Source organism: Bombus fervidus, chromosome 6, assembly GCF_041682495.2.
Source record: "Bombus fervidus isolate BK054 chromosome 6, iyBomFerv1, whole genome shotgun sequence".
In the NCBI taxonomy this organism is placed as follows: domain Eukaryota; kingdom Metazoa; phylum Arthropoda; class Insecta; order Hymenoptera; family Apidae; genus Bombus; species Bombus fervidus.
Window position 1 is genome coordinate 9379629 of NC_091522.1, and position 18423 is coordinate 9398051.

The 18423-nt window shown below is 35.0% G+C and overlaps 1 protein-coding gene across 5 annotated transcripts in view; it reads left to right on the top strand.

Annotated features, from left to right (window-relative positions):
* Cnc (NFE2 like bZIP transcription factor cap-n-collar) overlaps window positions 1-18423 on the top strand; it is a 112411-nt gene that overhangs the window by 33364 nt on the left and 60624 nt on the right. For all 5 annotated transcript variants that reach the window (XM_072004932.1, XM_072004931.1, XM_072004933.1 and 2 more), the window contains exons 2-3: window positions 4551-4718; window positions 11511-11586. In XM_072004932.1, coding sequence (XP_071861033.1) covers window positions 4551-4718; window positions 11511-11586 — 244 coding nt within the window. The remainder of the gene's footprint in view (window positions 1-4550; window positions 4719-11510; window positions 11587-18423) is intronic.

The window sequence follows — 18423 nt, forward strand, 5'->3', positions numbered from 1 at the left end:
ATGGCCAAAGATTAATGGCTACGAGCCAACCGGCTCTGTCTTTACCCCGTGTATTAACCGTCAAATGATTCCTCCGATTGATCCATATGAAATTATGCGTATACACGAGCTAAATAAATAAATTCTATCGGGGCCGCGATCTGTTGCAGGAAGAACGATCGAGCGTGTAAAACGGCGGAATGATTAATCATATGTTTCTTGTTAACTTGGAAAAATTATCGGATTACCCATATGTATGTAAATAAGAATTATTGGATTGATTTTATAGTTCAGAATTGCCTGTAACAACTTCAAATTATATTTGGAATTAATTCATGATGAATAAACGATCGATCGCGTAGCGACTATAATGATAAAAAACTTTCAAGTACGTACAAGTAATACTGAACTAAAATCAATTCGGTATTTCTTGTGATCGAAGAAATAATTTTCCAAGCTAACGAGAGATATGTGATATTATTGATAATCCCATCGTTTTACACGCTTAATCGTTTCTCCTGCATCATAAGGTAATTGCGATAGTGGAGCTTTAGATATTTTCTCTTTTTTTAACAAATTTATCTGATCAAGGACGTAGCGACCGTTCTAAAAATACAGTTCTGCAAGAATAAACTGGTAAAATATCGATGAAAGTTAGATGTGAAATAGAATTAATAATTCGTATTATTTGGTAAAGTTAAAGATATGTTAGTTATTAATTTATGAAGCGAATTAATTTTTAAGCCTCCTGTTAAAGACGATATGTATTTCTGTTTAACTGTATGTGTATTTCATATCGATGTATATATACAAGTAAAACTATTTATTCAAAGTTTATATTGTTTGGTTTATTTTAAAGATTAACTTGATTTTCCTATAACACAGAAGAGATGTAACTTATACATCCTATAAATGTAATATATAATAATATAATATATAATAGAGAAAGTTTTAAAGAGATTTTTCCGCTAAAGAACTGCATATTTTTATTCAGACGTGGAATAGATGAGACGTTCGTATTTAAATTTATGTAGCAGAATTTCTAATTGCCTTCTAATTAACAAGCAACATTCCTTAATCTTCGCAATCTTCGACAAATAAGAGAAATTCTACGTTTCTATGAAAGTATAAACAAGTACATCAAATAAACACATACAAATCCGTTCTTAGACTTTAATAAGCAGGCCACGAGTTGTCACGCTTGCTCGTTCCGACAAAAATTAGCAAATCTAATCGTGTCTTCATTCACCTATCTGTATAGCCGGCTGTTATACCAATGCAATCTTTCTCCCTCTTTCATTCGCAATTTTTAATGAAATCGTAACGAGGCTTTTGACATTCCTCTTGGACGTAGTAAGACGTCGTTGTGTTCTTAATACTGCTTCAAAAATTTCACGTCCTGTTGCCGCTATGACACGATAAGTAGTTGCAATTTGCTAGTCACTTAATCCGCGAATACGATTCATTGGACGCGAATTATTTATTATATATTTGCAGAAATGTACGGCAGGAAAGCGCCTTCGGAGTAATTTCAATTTATCTTTGATCAATGCTTTTTCGATAAGAAAGTCGATCACTTTTAAATCATAAGTAAAAACTGTATAGGTGTATCTATAAGTTCCTTAAATTACTGAAACATCGTTTTAAACATTTTCGCATGCATTATCTATTTATAATATGAAAACGTTGTTCCGCTATCTCCTTACGAATAAGTAAAACGTTACAGCTACTGAATTAAAAAGAGCATATTCATCTATTAAAAAGCAGTATAAGTTAATTTCGTATTTCCTAAAGCTGAGTCAAATAGATATGTGTGTGCATATATAATTTTATTTATTTGTACTTAATTGACAAAACCACTAGATTACCGATAGTTGCGGATCAACCGTTAAAAAACAAACGTTCCAATTAGCGATAAAAATTAATCGATCTTTAACTTCTGTAACTCCATAGTCTGCAACATGGATATCTTAACCAAAGTGTTTTTATCGAATATTTTTCTCTAAAAACTGTAACAAAGTTGAATTAATTGCGAAATCTAATTACGGTCGCCGTTACTCGACATTACTTCTTCTTGCACAGGTTGTAATAACGGTCAGGTTTAAATTAGCGAAGAAAATCTGTAGATTAGTTAACGAGGTTGAATACGAACTCGGCGAAATTGGCTCAATTAAAAGCTACGGGCCAGCTGCCCCGACAATTGTGCTCCGTCATGTGATTGGTCCTTTTTCCCAGGTTCTTTCTTCTCCTTTCGATCTCCTCCATTTCGAGATGCATCGATACTCGGCCCGTCATTAATCATGCACTTTTGTACACACTCGTCGATGGGACTCCCTGCGAGGGACATCTTGGCCCGCAACAAAATGAATCTTCAGGATCGTGATTTCGATTTCGAACAACTCGATCGTGATCGAAACGTTATTAACTTACATAAAGCGAGCACGCAAAACTTGTTGTGCTACCACGAAATCCTTGTACTTATTAATTACTATGCTACACGTAAACATGTAATCATCAATTATACTTATTTTAGTCGTGCGAGTACGCGAAAAATTTAATTGAAAGTGTAGAATAGAATTCTTGCAATTTGCAATTTACAATTTACAAAAGTTTTCTTGCAATTTATGATAAGTGACATCTAATCCTTTTTGAATGGATTATTACGGATATTAAAGGATGAACTAAATCAGTATGAAATTCAATATCTAAATTCAGATACATAGGTAGGTACATGCTGCAGTTTTTGGAAATTATAAATTCTCTACTTCGTAAAAGTATAGAGTCACTGTAAAAAGTGTTTGCACAGTACTGAACTTCAACAGAATTATTGTAAAACATCGTATAGTAACAAGGTTTTAATCGAATCAAAATATATACGTATTCTTACAAGTCTTCAGAATAATTTTCCTATATCTATTCCTATTGTGAAAATATTAATAAACATCTAGCAACTTACAAAAATATATATAAAATTGATAATTTCTTTCCAATCAAAGTAATTTAAAACGTTTATTTGAAACCGTGTTTGCAGTATTTGAAGTGAAAGGCGGTTAAAGCCGCTAAAAGCTATATCTTGCGTTTATACATTTGTCTAACTATGTCTTTATAACGATATTAAGACAATTTAAATTGTAAACAAAGTCGGCAGTTTGAACAAACGTTGGGGATCATCCTAAACAGTTTCAAAAGAAAGACCCCGACGTTTTTTTCATCTCCGACAGATATAAATAAATGTAGCGACTCAGAGAGGTCAATATTAATTAATTACCGTTCGTCTATCGAATAATTACCATTTTGTCAACCGAAGAATCATTGTTTTGTCAATGAAGAATTTTATATCCATCAGTCAGTTGTCAATATCGAAATCGAGTAAGATTTGAATAAATCATTAAATATAGTTAATTTACTTTCGAACAACTTTAATCCTCTCCCGTGCCAGTTATTGTCAGTTGCATTGAACGTCAGTTAACGCTACCGAACACGACAACTAAATAGAACGTAACAATATTATATTAATAAATATTATTATTTTTATAATGAATATTAATATTAAATATAAATATTACCATTAATAGTATTTTAAAAAATAGTCTGCATCAAAAGAAAATGAGTTTGGAAGATACTTTCATTATGATGCAAGATAACCGTCCAAAGTATAATGTAAATAAGTAAATAAAACTAACACACGAGCATCGATCTTGTATAATACTTGGAAACGCTTAGAAACACCTCTACAATCCCCAAATGTAAACATTATTGAAAATATATGGAATTACCTGAAATGGGAAATACGAAGTCAGCATATTTCATCAAGAAATGATAAGAAAAGAACTGTTTTAGAAAAATGGAAAATCATTTCCGCTAGAGTACACATCGATTTAATAAATTCAATGTCACGACGGCTTGAAGCCATAGTAAAACCAAAAGAAAACTTCACTTAATATAAAAATAATTAATTTTAGTAATTTCCTCTCCTATATATCAGAGTTATTAATTTTCTTCATTAAACTGCAATTTTACGAATATCTTTCACGCATATATTTTTTTCATTTTTTAGATATCTCAATATTTTCTCACAGGCTATACATATGCCATTTCTTTTTTTCTGTGAAAATTATTCCGCTGACTTGTAAGAATATATACATATTTTTTATTTGTTAAAAAATTGTTAATAAACGACGTTCTACGTTATCTCCGTTGAAATTAATTATCGTACCTATACTTTTTACACTGCCCCTAACAGTACATTATTAATTATAACATCTAACAAACGTTATTGATATGCATCGGGTGTTCACAAACTTATAACAAATTGTTAAAAAGCAAAAATTTATAGAATACACATTTGATATAAAGAAAAACTTAAAATATCCAAAGTGGAATATATATTACAATATTTACTAGATGAAACGAACCTCTATTTAGGCTTCGTTTATTACTTTCGTAAAAATAAAGATTTGTATCTAATAAAAATATAAATTTGCGTTAACATAACAGCTATCTTTTCATTTTTTCAATTTATATATCTAACTAACCAACACCTTCTCACAAATACTTACGTATTGTTTCAGGATATGGATTTAATCGAAGTACTTTGGAAACAAGACGTAGACCTGGGATTTACGTTGGTGGAAGCACCAACAACAACAACGAAAAAGGCGTCCACGTTGGAAAAAGAGTCAGACGATGAGATCGAGAAATTAAAAGCTTTGGAAGCGATCAATGGAACTAACGAAAAGGTATGTAACATTACCCTTATCTTTGTCATAACATGCTCAACCGAACCCACCGATCTGTCTTCGATAAGTACCTTTATTCTTATTCTTAATTTCGAATCGTAAATCGACTTCGATCTCTGCCACGCTTTCTCCCGTTTACGGATCGCAATTAGCAATTAATGACATATTGTTTATCGAATTTCGTATACTTTCACATCACGGAGAACCTAACATTTTACCTTTCTCGTGTGACATTCAAATTCGCGTTTCTAACGTACACTATCGGCTAAAAGTTTCGGCTTAAGGGTTAAAAGTCGAGACTCCGATGAAAGTAAAGTTAAACGATATGGCATAATATGAATCACCGTGTTAACATTGACAGATTAGAAGCATTAAAATTAGTAAGTTAAACGGTAGGAAAATTCAAGGACCTTTCACCTTTTAGATATCTAAACTTTTGTCCGGTAGTGTATCTTTTCTGATAGTTCGCCTTGGCGTTCAGCCTTTCCGTCTTTTGTGTCTTCCTTGCGATTATCAGCGATAGAAAGTCACGATTTAGATGTACGTTCTCGCTTGTCGGAACTATTTCGTGGGAATACGTTCGTCGTCGTTGAGTCGTCGAGTTCGAAACAGTTCACCAGTCGGAAGTTTGATTGTTCATCGGAAACGACGGGGAAAGAAAAAAAGAAAAAAGGTTAAGATTTGATCGTATTAATACTCGAGTGGATACGGCCATGAGAGGCAAGCGATCCGTGTCGATAGATCGGTATCGATTCGTCGTGAAGTCGACGGTGAGGCATCAAACAAAAGTGACGCCACTCGATGGACTAACAGAAGAATTCGGCACTCGGGGTGGCTATCTCTTTACAATCTCTCGACCGACTGTCCTGTTTTGTATAAACGTTACTCGAATCCTTGTCTAGAAAATATCTCATTGAGTTAGTCAAATCCAGTTAGATAAATCTACCTTCCATCTATTATATTCGAACAAAATTTTAGAGAATTTGTTTCATTTATTTTATTCATTTGAAGTTTGCAAACATATCTGTACTTTTTACTATCTTCTATAAGTTATCTCATAGAACGTGCGAATCACTAGCAAGTACAAGCTGCCCTTCTTCCCTGTAGGTCTCCTAATTCTTATCAAATGTCTGCATGTGGACCCCCACCGTGATAATCGGTCAAACATAGATCAGTCAAAAGGTATAATCCTGCAGAACCCATGGAAGCTATGTTCGATAGATACCAAAGAGATTAAGCTAGGAGGAACCATCCCACGCGCACTCGGATATGATCTCGGTCGATAATTCGAACCCCAAACTGTCGGCTTCTCGTCTTGTCTCTTCCCTCTAATTCCCCGTACGTGAGAATATCTTGAAACTACTGTACTTTATCTCCATCCTCTAGATTTGCCTCCTCGTCTTTCAGATTTCCCTCTTCGTCTTATCAAATTTATTAGACGTTCCATCTATTTGCGTAATTCGTAATTTTATTCAGTCATGAATTTTACAAGCTAGTAAATAACAGTATAAATCTCGATATTAGGGTAAGTACAAGTTAAAGTTTATTATTATTAGCAAAACAAAAAAAGAAAAGAAAAAACAATATATTCGACAAACCTAAAATAATCGAAGACTAAACGACTGCGTGATTGTATCTATATTGATTGCAGCGGTTTGATTCAATGAATTTTATTCGGTCACGATTCTATTGTGCCCTGTTCAACGATGCGCAGTTTCCTTAAGAAACTAAAATCGTGTCTGCAGTTCACTCCAGATCGACTGATTTAATTCACTTTCTATTCTACGACACAACTTTTTTCAACGTCGATTTCCTTCATCTGACGCGTTTCAGTCGATGAGCACGAAGAACGTTTAAGTATCCACGAAGATTCGAGCCAACGAGAGCTCATCCATACCGTGGTCACCGACAATGACGTTGCATGACGTTCTGGGCGGGTAACCCATCAGACTTCTCGACGTTCTTTCTCTTCTCTTCTTTTCTCTTCTCCTCTCTGATCGTCTCTTCTCTCCGTTCTTGTGTCTCCTTTACTCTTCCACTTTGACTCTCTCTTTTGCTCTCATGGCCTTCGGTAGTAAAGTCGGTATTCCTTCGTTCCTTTCTCCAATCCCTATCTAACTTGCTTCGTCTTTCGGGCTCTTCCTCCTCGAAGATCGTATTGTTCCAACGGGTTCCACCTTTGTGAAGGGACCGCCGTCTTCGAGGCTCCAATAATACGGGGAATATCCTCGATCCCGATCGAAAGCAGACACATCGATCCAAAGTGTGGTTCGCGAACAGCTGAGAACAAAGGCCAGTCCACTCCTCTGTCCCATCTTCCTCCAATTTCTTTCGCTGTATATTGACAGCCATTGTCCTGATACTTAGTCCTGAAATTGTTTTAACTGCGAATATCTTTAAAAATACGAGTTTATCTTCCTCGTTTCGATCGAACGCTGAATTTAAGTTCTTCGAAAGATTTTTATCGAATTCTTGTACGTTTCTCGAAACAGAAACTTTCGTGTCCGATTGATTGGAAAATGTACAATATGCTTCTTTTTTTCCTTTTTTTTTTTTTTTTTTTTAGTAATTTCGTTAATAAGATTGAGTATACGGTTTGTCTGTTTTTATATGAAACGGGAAGCTAATAGATTAATGGTAAAATTTCGATTTAAATTTGCCTGCGACTATCAAATTATCTTTTATCGTTGATTCCAATTTAATAGGACGAGAATACTCTAAGAATACAGCGTATTATGTTCCAACGTAAAATAATGGCGCTCATTCGGAGTGACTGGCGTGAATATTTAATTTACGACTTCGGCTGAAATTCCAAACGATCTGCGTTCGCAATGGTGACAGGTTCAATTATAGCAACTTGCTCCATTTATACGAAGGAAATAATCTCTCTCGATCTGATGGAAACTCAAAGTCCTAAAAGACCCTTTTTTTACTTCCTACAGAAACTTATTTAAAATTGAATAAATTTATTTAGGAACTTTGCAGATCTATAACAATGCATTTTAAGACACTTTTCTGTGATTTTTCTAAAGTATAGTTTCCCCTAAATTCCGTTTCTTTCCATATTATCCACGTATTCTTTTTTCGTTCTTCAATTTTATTCTTCAATTTCTTTATCTACAGAAATTTTTAATTCGATCATCGATAATCTCAAGATAAACTCCAAACTCTACCTACGATTAGGGCGTTTGAAACGACAAACGACGCAAGCAACAAAAGTAAGAATTTTCACTAAAAACAAGAAAACTCGTTTCTGTTATCCTTCTTCCCACTGAACAAATCATTTCTCCAGTTTTCTGACGCTTACTACGACGTACTTCGCTCATCTATGTTCCTATAGAATCGCTGAATTCTCGATATAATCGGAAGAACACAAGAACGATGCTCGATGATGGCTTCTCGCTTCCTTTTGCATAACGACAGGAGCCAGCTAAAATGTATTCGTAAAAACATCGGAACGGATGGCGTTCATTTGTTGGCGGGATGCAATCGCCGAGGGTTTGTTAAAATGATAGATGTACAGCATCCCTCTGGACGAGGGGCGGCATCGATAAAGCAAGCTGGAAAGGAAGATGAGGGTTAGGGCGAGGGAGAAGAAAGCCGGTTGGTCGCGGGACGTAGCCGAGAAAAAAAGAGAGCAGAGAGCAAGATAAAAAGAGAGGGGAGAGCAGGGCCAAAGAGATTGGAGCAGCATGGCAGGGGGATTCTGAGGGACGTATTGATGGTCCTGGAAATTGAAAACGCGCCCAGCGAACCGAAGTGGGTTTGGCCTCCTTCTCTTCCCTGATTGTTTCTGTCGGATGAATTTTCGGGAGAAAATGGCGGTCGATCCCGTGATGTTGTATTTCAGAATTGTTTCCATCCATACTTACCTATAGTTTCATTATTCACATACGTACATACTTTGTTTTCATTCCTGTTGTCCAACAATTGTTTCTTCTTCGCAGGCAGAGAATAGTTTCAATCAACTACGTACGTATTTATAGTTTTCTCGTCTTTCAAATCGTTATACAAATATAGATAGAAATTACAAGTAACGAGATGGATTTTTAATCGTTGCTGGATCCTTGACGTTCTGTTTGCAACACCCGTTTCTTTTTTTTTTTTTTTTAATTAATTGAATTATTGCAACATAGGGTTAAATAGGTATAGTTGTAGACGAAGAAACATAGGTGTTTCATACGTATTATACTTCTCATTGTGCTTCTTATAATTAGTCGCGTGTATTTAGCCTTTGTCAGAATAAAAACAATTTGTTATTTTCTTTCTACGTATACTTCGTATCTATTTGCTCGTTGGCAGTGGGAATAATCGAAGGAATCAAGAGCTGAAGTTATCATTTTTAAAATAGAACCAGGATAAAAGGTGCCAGGATCGGTGTGTTGCGAATTCGAAAAGACGACAGGTTACGAATTATTCGCAGAACCGTGACTGGCAACAACCTGGCAACTTCAATAGCTGGCTCGACGGTCACGGTGGCCCATTGATTTCGTACATATTCGCGGAGATCAATACAGATTCTAGCTATGCTTTCAACCGACAGATCGTTCGTGACGGCCGAAATAAGCAGACTCTAAGTAGTTCGAAAATCTTAATTGAGAGCTGCGCGAACGATGCAAACTCATAACGATGACAGGACCTCCATTGTCATACGGGCGACCGTGTCGTTGAGAAGAAGAGCCACGTCTGTTTCGAATAAACAAGATAAAGATAATTGTACGACGATAATAATTGAGTCGTGGATAATTTTATCGTTATATTGGTGATCTTTCGTTTCCAGTTAGGTTCGCGATCATATCATAATTACTATTTCAATTCTTTAAATTGCAAATAAATAATTATATATAATACAAATTATACGTACATACAATGACGAGTATATAGATAGCTACAAATGATTCTAACGATTTAGGTAACTGAAATTATTTTGTGTTTACATATTGCTTCTAATGCTATCCTCTGAATCCTTGAATTAAATGACATATCAGCAGAAGGATAGATGTACGCAAAAGTGGATATTAAATTTGATGCAACATGTGATATTACACATATGATCAACTCCACTTTTTGTCAATCTCTCAATTTCATTTCCACGTAGATACATTCAGTTCTCTAAAAACAAATTAACTTATACTTCCATCGGTTCCTTTACCACAACAAGATGAATACAATATAGAATTTCAAGGTAAATGTGAAAAGGAACATTTGCAATATAATAATATCATTTCTTCTTTCTGCTTCCCAATTAATGTACTTGACCAACGTGTCTTCCGAACAGCTCATAGATACAAAACTACATAAAAGAAAATTATCCTTATGTTTAGATTATACATATAGTAATATAGATATAGTTCTAAAGTCGAAAAAGTTTAACCGTAAAATTAAAGCGAGGAAAGTTACCTGCGAATCTAAACAGGAAACAGTGAGCACGAGAATGCACGCGGATCCTTGATGGCGCGTAACTGCGATGCACTTAGTTTCATTTCGCGGGAGTTGTTCGATCGAAGGGTGGAGAGAGGATTGATCGAAGTTTGTATTCATAACCCCGGATCTTGGTATAACGCACCACTCAACGACGATACATCACGCTGAATGAAAAAGAGACTGAGGCAACGATAGAAGGGGATGAAAAGCTGGAGGCCAGGAAAGGGAAAAGAGAGAGAGAGGGAGAGAGAGAAGCCAGTGGTTGGATAGCTACTATCAGAGAGTCGCTATGATTAATGGTCGAGTACAATGCTATTTTCATTAAACTCATTTCACTGCAGTCCGTATATAACACGGGGTACGGCCAGCCTATGGTCTCGGCCATATGAGCGCCCTCCGCTTCTTTTTCACGTTGCCGTTAGGTTCCCTTGATTATGACGTCTCTATGATCGTCGACCTTCACGGTCTCGAATGCCATCCGAGTGAATTCAGCCATTGTTACGCGGCGTCGTTTTCGATCCTTTCATTATCAACGGAATGGCGTTTTCACCGAAAGTCGGCCGCCGTATCCAAATTTGAAAACGACTTCATCCGTGATATTGCGAGCTTTTGCTACGATGTACGAACAATCTGTCAGTCTTTTTTAGATAGAACGACTAGTATCGGTAGTTGAGAAAAATTTTTAACAATAATACAATGATAATGTAAAGGATAAATAGATAAGATAGGTAGAGAAATGATAAGAAAAGTGGCGATGGAATTTTTCACGCGTTGAAAAGATGAATATAATGACGTTAATACTGTAGAGTAATGAAAACAAGTTAGGAATGAAACATCGCATTGACGCAACGTTGTTAACGTTGTAAATAATATTCAGTGGAAAGTAAATATGAATAACATGTTTAAAATGAATATCGAAACGAAATAATCGATTAGAGTGTTTAACTGAATGAATAGAAATCGATAACTTAAAACTTTCGTTTATAATCCAAGTTGATATTATTATTCAGTTTACTGGATGTCTTCTAAACGAGAAAAGCTTGCTAATCGCTGGTCTGTTAAAAAATCAATTGACACTTGACGTTTTAGATTTGTTAGATATTTATCACGGTAATTTGTTAATTTATTACTCCGTTTATTTAACGACATCTAAACCCAACATAATTGCTAATTGCGGCTTGTTTACGAGGAATTGGCTACGTAAACATTTCTCAGTATCAAAGAGTTCTTCCTATTTATTCGATTGGGAGTCATCGTATCTTGAAACAGACAAGAAAAAAGTTAGGTTCGTGACTAAGTCCGGTTTTATTCGCTCAACGGAATATATTCTTGACTGCTAGGAACATTTCCTCGGTGTTTCATTTCCAGAAAGGCACAAAGGAATATGACGAACCACAGGATGATCCATGGGCAGGCCTTCCTTATACCGTCGATCTCGAAACTGGTAAGTGCAAATTAGTTTTATCGTGTAATTAAACAACTTAAGATAAAACTTGTATCAAATTTTTATTTGTAAATTTTATTTGTAAAAGAAATATTGCGATATTTGTGCAAACTATGCGAGAATAACCTGTTAGGTACTTATATATCCAAAAGAACCGTGTAACAAGCACAACAGCACTATGAAAGGTGTTCATAATTTTGATTACATAATACGTTTATGCGCTGCTTTGAACGCTTGCTTTGCGTATCAGTCTCTAATTAAAGAGTCAATCAAAGGTGATAGACACCGTCCGTATACCATAGACGTCCTAACACGCCGGTAAAAACCAGGGACAATTATATACAGCTAGTTCGCGTAGCTCCTTCTATTCAAAGCGTGTCAAATTAACGTTGCAATTTGTAAAAGCCAATTTGAAGGTTCGCTGCAGTTAAGAGCCACGACCGCGCCTGGCCGCACCTCTCGCGAATCTAATTACCATAAACGCGTTGATTAAATGTAGTCTACTCGATGATTATTTCCTTAGTCGAATCATTTTTATATCCATTAGACATTGGTAGATAATTCGGTAGTGACGGCGGCAAACGGAGGCAAAAAAGAATATTAACGCTATGAAAAGCGTACATGACGTGTATCGGCAACTATGTGGTCTAACTATAAATTGCGATAAGCGTTGTCTTATAAAATCATAAGTAGAAATCGTATTAGTAGCTTTATTTGTGACACAAAATTTATATGAAGGATTATGTAACGTGACATTCCAGCAATTTATGTCTAAATATATAAATTGCGCACTCTATTTTACTCAATTCCACATTACAGATAAAGTCACGGTAAGTACAGATATTGTTAAGTTGTTGATTCCAATGTCGCTCGGATAACTCAAATAAAACAGAAGGAATTTCGTACATGTAATATTAATATATGTATAGTTAATATCGTGGAAAAATATACACGACGAAATTTTGCAACAAAAGTAAATGCAATATCCAATTAATAGTAAAATTATTAATAAAATTCATATTTTTATATTCCGGCAAGTAACGTGTTTTATAAGTACCTAACGAAACGAGTAAGAAAAATACATATTTAGCCTCAAAAGCAAACACAATTTCGATCCCGATTCATTCAATTCATTTTAACGCTCATGAAATTTTTAAATTGCTTTCCCCTAAAAAATGAACAACGTGACTTATCACCTTCTTCCCCTGTAACGTAGCTCAAAGAAAAAAAAAAAAGAAAACAAAAAAATTTCATTCCATTGTTGTTACCTCTCCGTACTGATAGTCGCGTTAAATTTCGCGCAAATACATTCGTGTGTATAGAGAGCTCACCGCGGAGAATTTCTTTCGCGCAATTGTTGCATAATCCGAAGGACTGTGGCCAACCAGCGTGAAAAGAACTTCGCCGGACAACCGAAAATAATTCGTGGAGACACTTTTGCGCGTTGGTACGAGATCAAGAATGAACGTATGCAGAGAAGGAAGAATCGTCTAACACGAAGCTGAGCGTTTGGCTGGCTGGTAGGATACACTTTGTCCAGGTACGGCGGGAGTGAGAGATTTCAGAGAGCCAGAGGTTCCAGTTCGTAAAGTCTCGTGGAGAAGTCGGGGAGTGGCTACAGGAACGCCCTCGCTGCCTTCTTCCCTCCCTTACCTTCGAACCCCACCATCCTCAGCAGCCCTTCGTATTCACTCGGTTTCCCCTTCTCTGCATTTAATTACTTTACGTCGCGACGACCAGAGAGTGCGCCTAGCCCACCGCGATCCACTCTACGTCGTGTTTCGTATCGACGCTTGACGAAGGTTCGCTCGTTAAAACCTTTTTAAAATGTCGGCGTATCCGCGAACCTCGTTCTTTATTTCTCTTCCTCTTTTTTCTGTTTTCTTCTTCTCCTTTTTTTTTGTTCGAGTCTCGTTTTTGTTCTCCGTTTTTTGGGAAAAAGAAAAGCGAGAAATTTGATCGGCGGATGCTTCGAAAGCATTTCCCTATATTTGATTTTACATAGGTTGTACAAATGACTCATGAAGTATTTAGTATATACGTTTTATGTCTATATTGAATGTTTTATATATGAAATATATTTTGAGCTTTCAGTGGTATCGTTGCGAGACACGACTTCTGTGATTAGGGTAGCTTTGGTCAAATTTACAACGAATCGGGAAATGTATATAAAAGTTACAGGATACTTACGCTAGGATGCTAACTTAACGTTTATTTAGTAAAAAAATTAATACACAGCGTGAATAGCGGTTTTGGATGTATAACGAATGTTAAAAATGGTCCCGCTGAATAGCGAGTACATAATGTGTACTTGAGTTTTTAAATACCTTCGTGATCTCTGCAGAATATATTCTTGCGATAAATACAGTAATTTCTGTAGATATTTTCAGATTCGTTACAAGTTCGATCAATGATAGTCATGATCGTCGTGTCTCATTACACGTACACGTAATAGAATCGTAACAAAGTTTCTGTAAGTGTTTGAATACTTTGAGCCACCGTACGTGCATGAAAATGTGAAAAAGAAAATTGATTCGTTGCCTTTCATTTTTACGTTGTATAGGTAGTATTCGACGCGGGGTTTGATTTTAATTCTAAAAAAAATTATTTTTCACCGTGGGGAGAGAATGCAAATGTATAACATTAAACAGCAGTCGAATATACTGAGAAGCAAGATCACACAGAAAGTATTTTTCTATCACACGTAGTTATATGTGTGTGTGTGTGTGTGTGTTCATTGTTTTTAAAAAATAAAAGTGTTCCTTAAATTAAACGATATAATTACCATCGTGACTCTTTTACATTTTTATTATTTCCGAAACAATATGCAGAGCTGCAGCATGATAAATTATTTTGTCATTTACGAGAAAAATAACGAGAGTTAAAGAGCGACCGTTACAATTTACCGCAATTTACGGTTTGCTTATTTGTTGCACGACACAGAGCCGTTGGTGTAGTAAATTAATTCGATTCCGCAATAATAAGTTCGTTTTACAAAGCACCGACCAGACTAACAAGAGCAGCGGAGCTCATTACGCGGCTATCTCGTCGTCGATCGATCGACTCGACGTACGGCATTGTGTGATTAATGAGTCGCTCGACAAAAGAAAGCACAAATTCCTTGGGCGTCGCTATTCTTTAAGATTTACTAAGAGAAAAATAGAGAATAACGAACGGGGTTCCAACCGAGATACAGACCTTTCGAGAGAAAAAAAAAAGTATCTTTATCGCTTAACATTTAACCTGACATAGCTATGTCCAAGTAATTTGAACGTTTAAAGTAAATGACATTTGGATTTTAATGTCGCCATATGATTCAGAAGAAATATTTTTACGCAGAATAGTTGAGAATGAGAAGAACCTGTTAGGTCCAGCCAAAGATATAATTGTTGAGACAAACAGTATTTTGATATTAGTAATATTTTAATCGTATGAAAGACAATATCTTTATATTATGCAGATGGTGAAGAGATACATGTTTAGTCCCAAAGCGAAACTGAAGGATAATTTCGATAACACAGAGTAAGGTAGAGTTACTGAAGTCATCTAAGATTCAACATCTTAAAATTCAATCTTGAATTTTGCATGCAATGACCAAACTCGTCGTGTATTATGGAGCATCATTAATCTTTGATATAAAGGCGGAAGAATGAGGAAATATCGCATAACTTCAGATTCAGCAAGAGAAAATAACAAAAACGAGAAATCGGTTCGAATAACCCTTTGGCAGATTTATTTGGTTCGGCGAGATATTATAAGTATAAGAACTAAGAAAGTAAATAACAAAATAACTTCCAGAAATAAAATAATACACACACTACTGGATCGTAATAGTCAGAATCGTGGATATTAGTATTAATTGAACCGACTTCTTTTTCCTTGACAACTAGAAGTTATATTCTCGTAAGAAATTATGGCCATCTAGCTATCAAGCATATTTGTCACGCCACTAATAAAGAATTAAATACCTAGCCTGTTTTCAAATACAGATCGTTTAAGAATCGTTCATAACCGAATTTGCCAAATTACAAGGTGAATTACCTAACTTATCTCGAATAAGATTAATTTACCTTGCTACGATTAATTAACAACGTACTGAATTTTAAAGCAGCCAGCCTTTGAAAAAAATGGGAAATACGACTTATCGCGTTCTTCCTGCAGTCTTCATTTCCAAACATGGCCCTTCTCATTCCTATTACTGAGAACCTGCCTTGCTCTTTGAAATAAGAAAAAGGAAAAAAAGCGGGGAAAAAATGGAAAAAATGACACGCAACGGTTGCCTTTGGAACGAAAGCCGGTCGTTATCTGATTAATGAACAAATAATTCATTAAACTGCGGATGATATATCTACGGTAAAAGTTCACTGCACTGGGAAGCTTGGGTGAATAATCAAGCGCCATAATACCTTGACCGCTGGGAAATTGCAAAACGATATTGTTGTAGCTCGATATAGAGTTGCATTCGAAGGGACTTCTTACGATTACATGTAAATTTATTCGCAACACGTAATCCCTAACACTATTACAAATCGTTTCCTGGCGGTTACATAGACGTGGGTCCGCGCGAATCGCGATCTTCACGCACGAGGACCAAGTGCTTTCGTGAAAAGGGAACCAAGAGGTGGGGTAAAGAGGAGGATAAAAAGGTGCTGTATGATGCCGTCGACATACAAGGCGCTTGTACCAATTTGACGAAGCATGATGGATTACACGACGGATCTTATAAAAAGTTTATATCCGAGGAATAAATTATCATAGCATTGTCTCGCCACGAAGACTTTGGGTGCGCCGCAAAGTGTTCCCCTTCGATCGACACGATGTATTTTTCTTTCTTACGTTATCGATAATGTTCCACCGTGATTAAAAATTCGCTCAGACAAATGTCGTGAAGCGTATTGCCAAGCGAATTCTAATTTCGTGGTTTTGGACACGATTTCTGAAATTTTAGTTTATTTAGATGTTATGTTATTTACGGTCGAAAAATTTCGTTGAATAAATTCAATTACAAATAGGTTACTTTGAAAAGAGGCAGAGAATTGAATTATCTTCCTATTTGATAGGATTATTACTAGTTCTTCGATTATTTGTCTTTGTTCTATGTTTAATTTAGGAAAGAATTGCATTTATTTAATATTTTGATCGAAACGTTTTGTATTAAAGCGAACAAAGTTATACAATGATCCTGTTTAATAGAAAAAGAAAGTAAGTAATAAGTAAGAATTCGATCTAAAGTATTCGTTACAATATTATATTATATAGCAAGCGAAAAAAATTAGTATAGTATAAGTATGTTCATAAAAATATGAATTTACATAAACATCCGCAATTATCGTACATTTGGTATTATCTTTAATGAACGTACAGCTGCCTACAGTAATTTAAAGTTCCTTCTAATTTGATTTGCACTATCTATTATGAATAGTTATTTGAAATACAATTATCATTTATTTAACATATAGAATGTGCGAAATTAAATAAATCTATTTGAAATAATAACTTTGTAGGACAAGCAGCAAACAATTGGAGCGAAGAATAATTCTACTTAATGTCATACATCGGATATACATAGTGTATTAAAATAGACATATGTAGTACATACATTTCTATTTTGTCATTTATATTGACTTTCAACTGCCGCATTGAAATTTTGTAATAGGCGTTGAACGTGACCGACCCCGCCTTCTTCAATATACTTACAGACTTATCTCTGCCTTTAATAATTCATCGAATAGAGGAAGGAATCGAAGATAGGTTGAGGTTGAATATCGAACGAAAGCGATCTAATAAGATATAAAAATTAGAAAATGTCATTTTATCAATCTACGCACGCAGACATTCTTCTTTTTTTTATTATTCGTGTCATGTTAGTAGGATTTCAATAAATAGTTATTAACAGGTATTTGTATTGTAATATTCATTTCATTATTTTACCTCAACATAAAAGTTTAATCGTATTTACCTACTTTTCTAATTGCTTTGCCATAATGTATAAAGCAGAATTGCATAAATATCTTTTAACCTACATTGATAATGAAATCTTTTTTTTTAATCTGGAGGTCAGAAAAAAGATATTAATATTTATGTCTCCAAGATAATGTAATTTACTTTTCTTTTCCTTTTTTCAAATGATGACTCGTTTCCTCCCTCACTTGTAAAGAAGCAGTAAGTTTTGTGTTGGCATTGATTAAGCTGTAAGAAGTGACACTGATCATTGATTCGTTTCGCTAGCCACGGTTCGTGAGATCGCTATTAAAATTTTATCACTATGCAGTGAGATCAGGGAATGGATCTTGCTCTCTCGATGCTTTTACAAAACGTACTGCTACCTGTTATATGTATAGCTACTACATACACACAGATATATACATATATAATAAGTTTTTATATAAGTATAAGTTATATGATTATATAGTTACAAGCTTTTTTATATAAATAAAATTAAGAAAGAACAGATATCTACGCATACTAAATCTGAAATAATAATAGTACATAATTTGAAAATATACAATTATTCGGTATTATGGAAGTATAATGTGATATGACTAAGTATGAATATAGTTTCTAGTCGCCAACATATACCTTTTTCATGACAACTGATAATTTCATGATTTAGTAATATAGTAACTGCTTCACCGATAATGTACATAATATACAGATAATTAAAACGCTTCTAACAACAAGTGTCTGCAAGTATAATTAAATTATTTTCAATATTCCATTAGTACTAAAATCTTTGTTTTATTCATTATAGTTGATAAAAGCTTAATACGTTTTATCTTGTTCGTAACGTACCTGATTTCTAACATTTATTCTAACGATCGACGAATACAGCGAAAG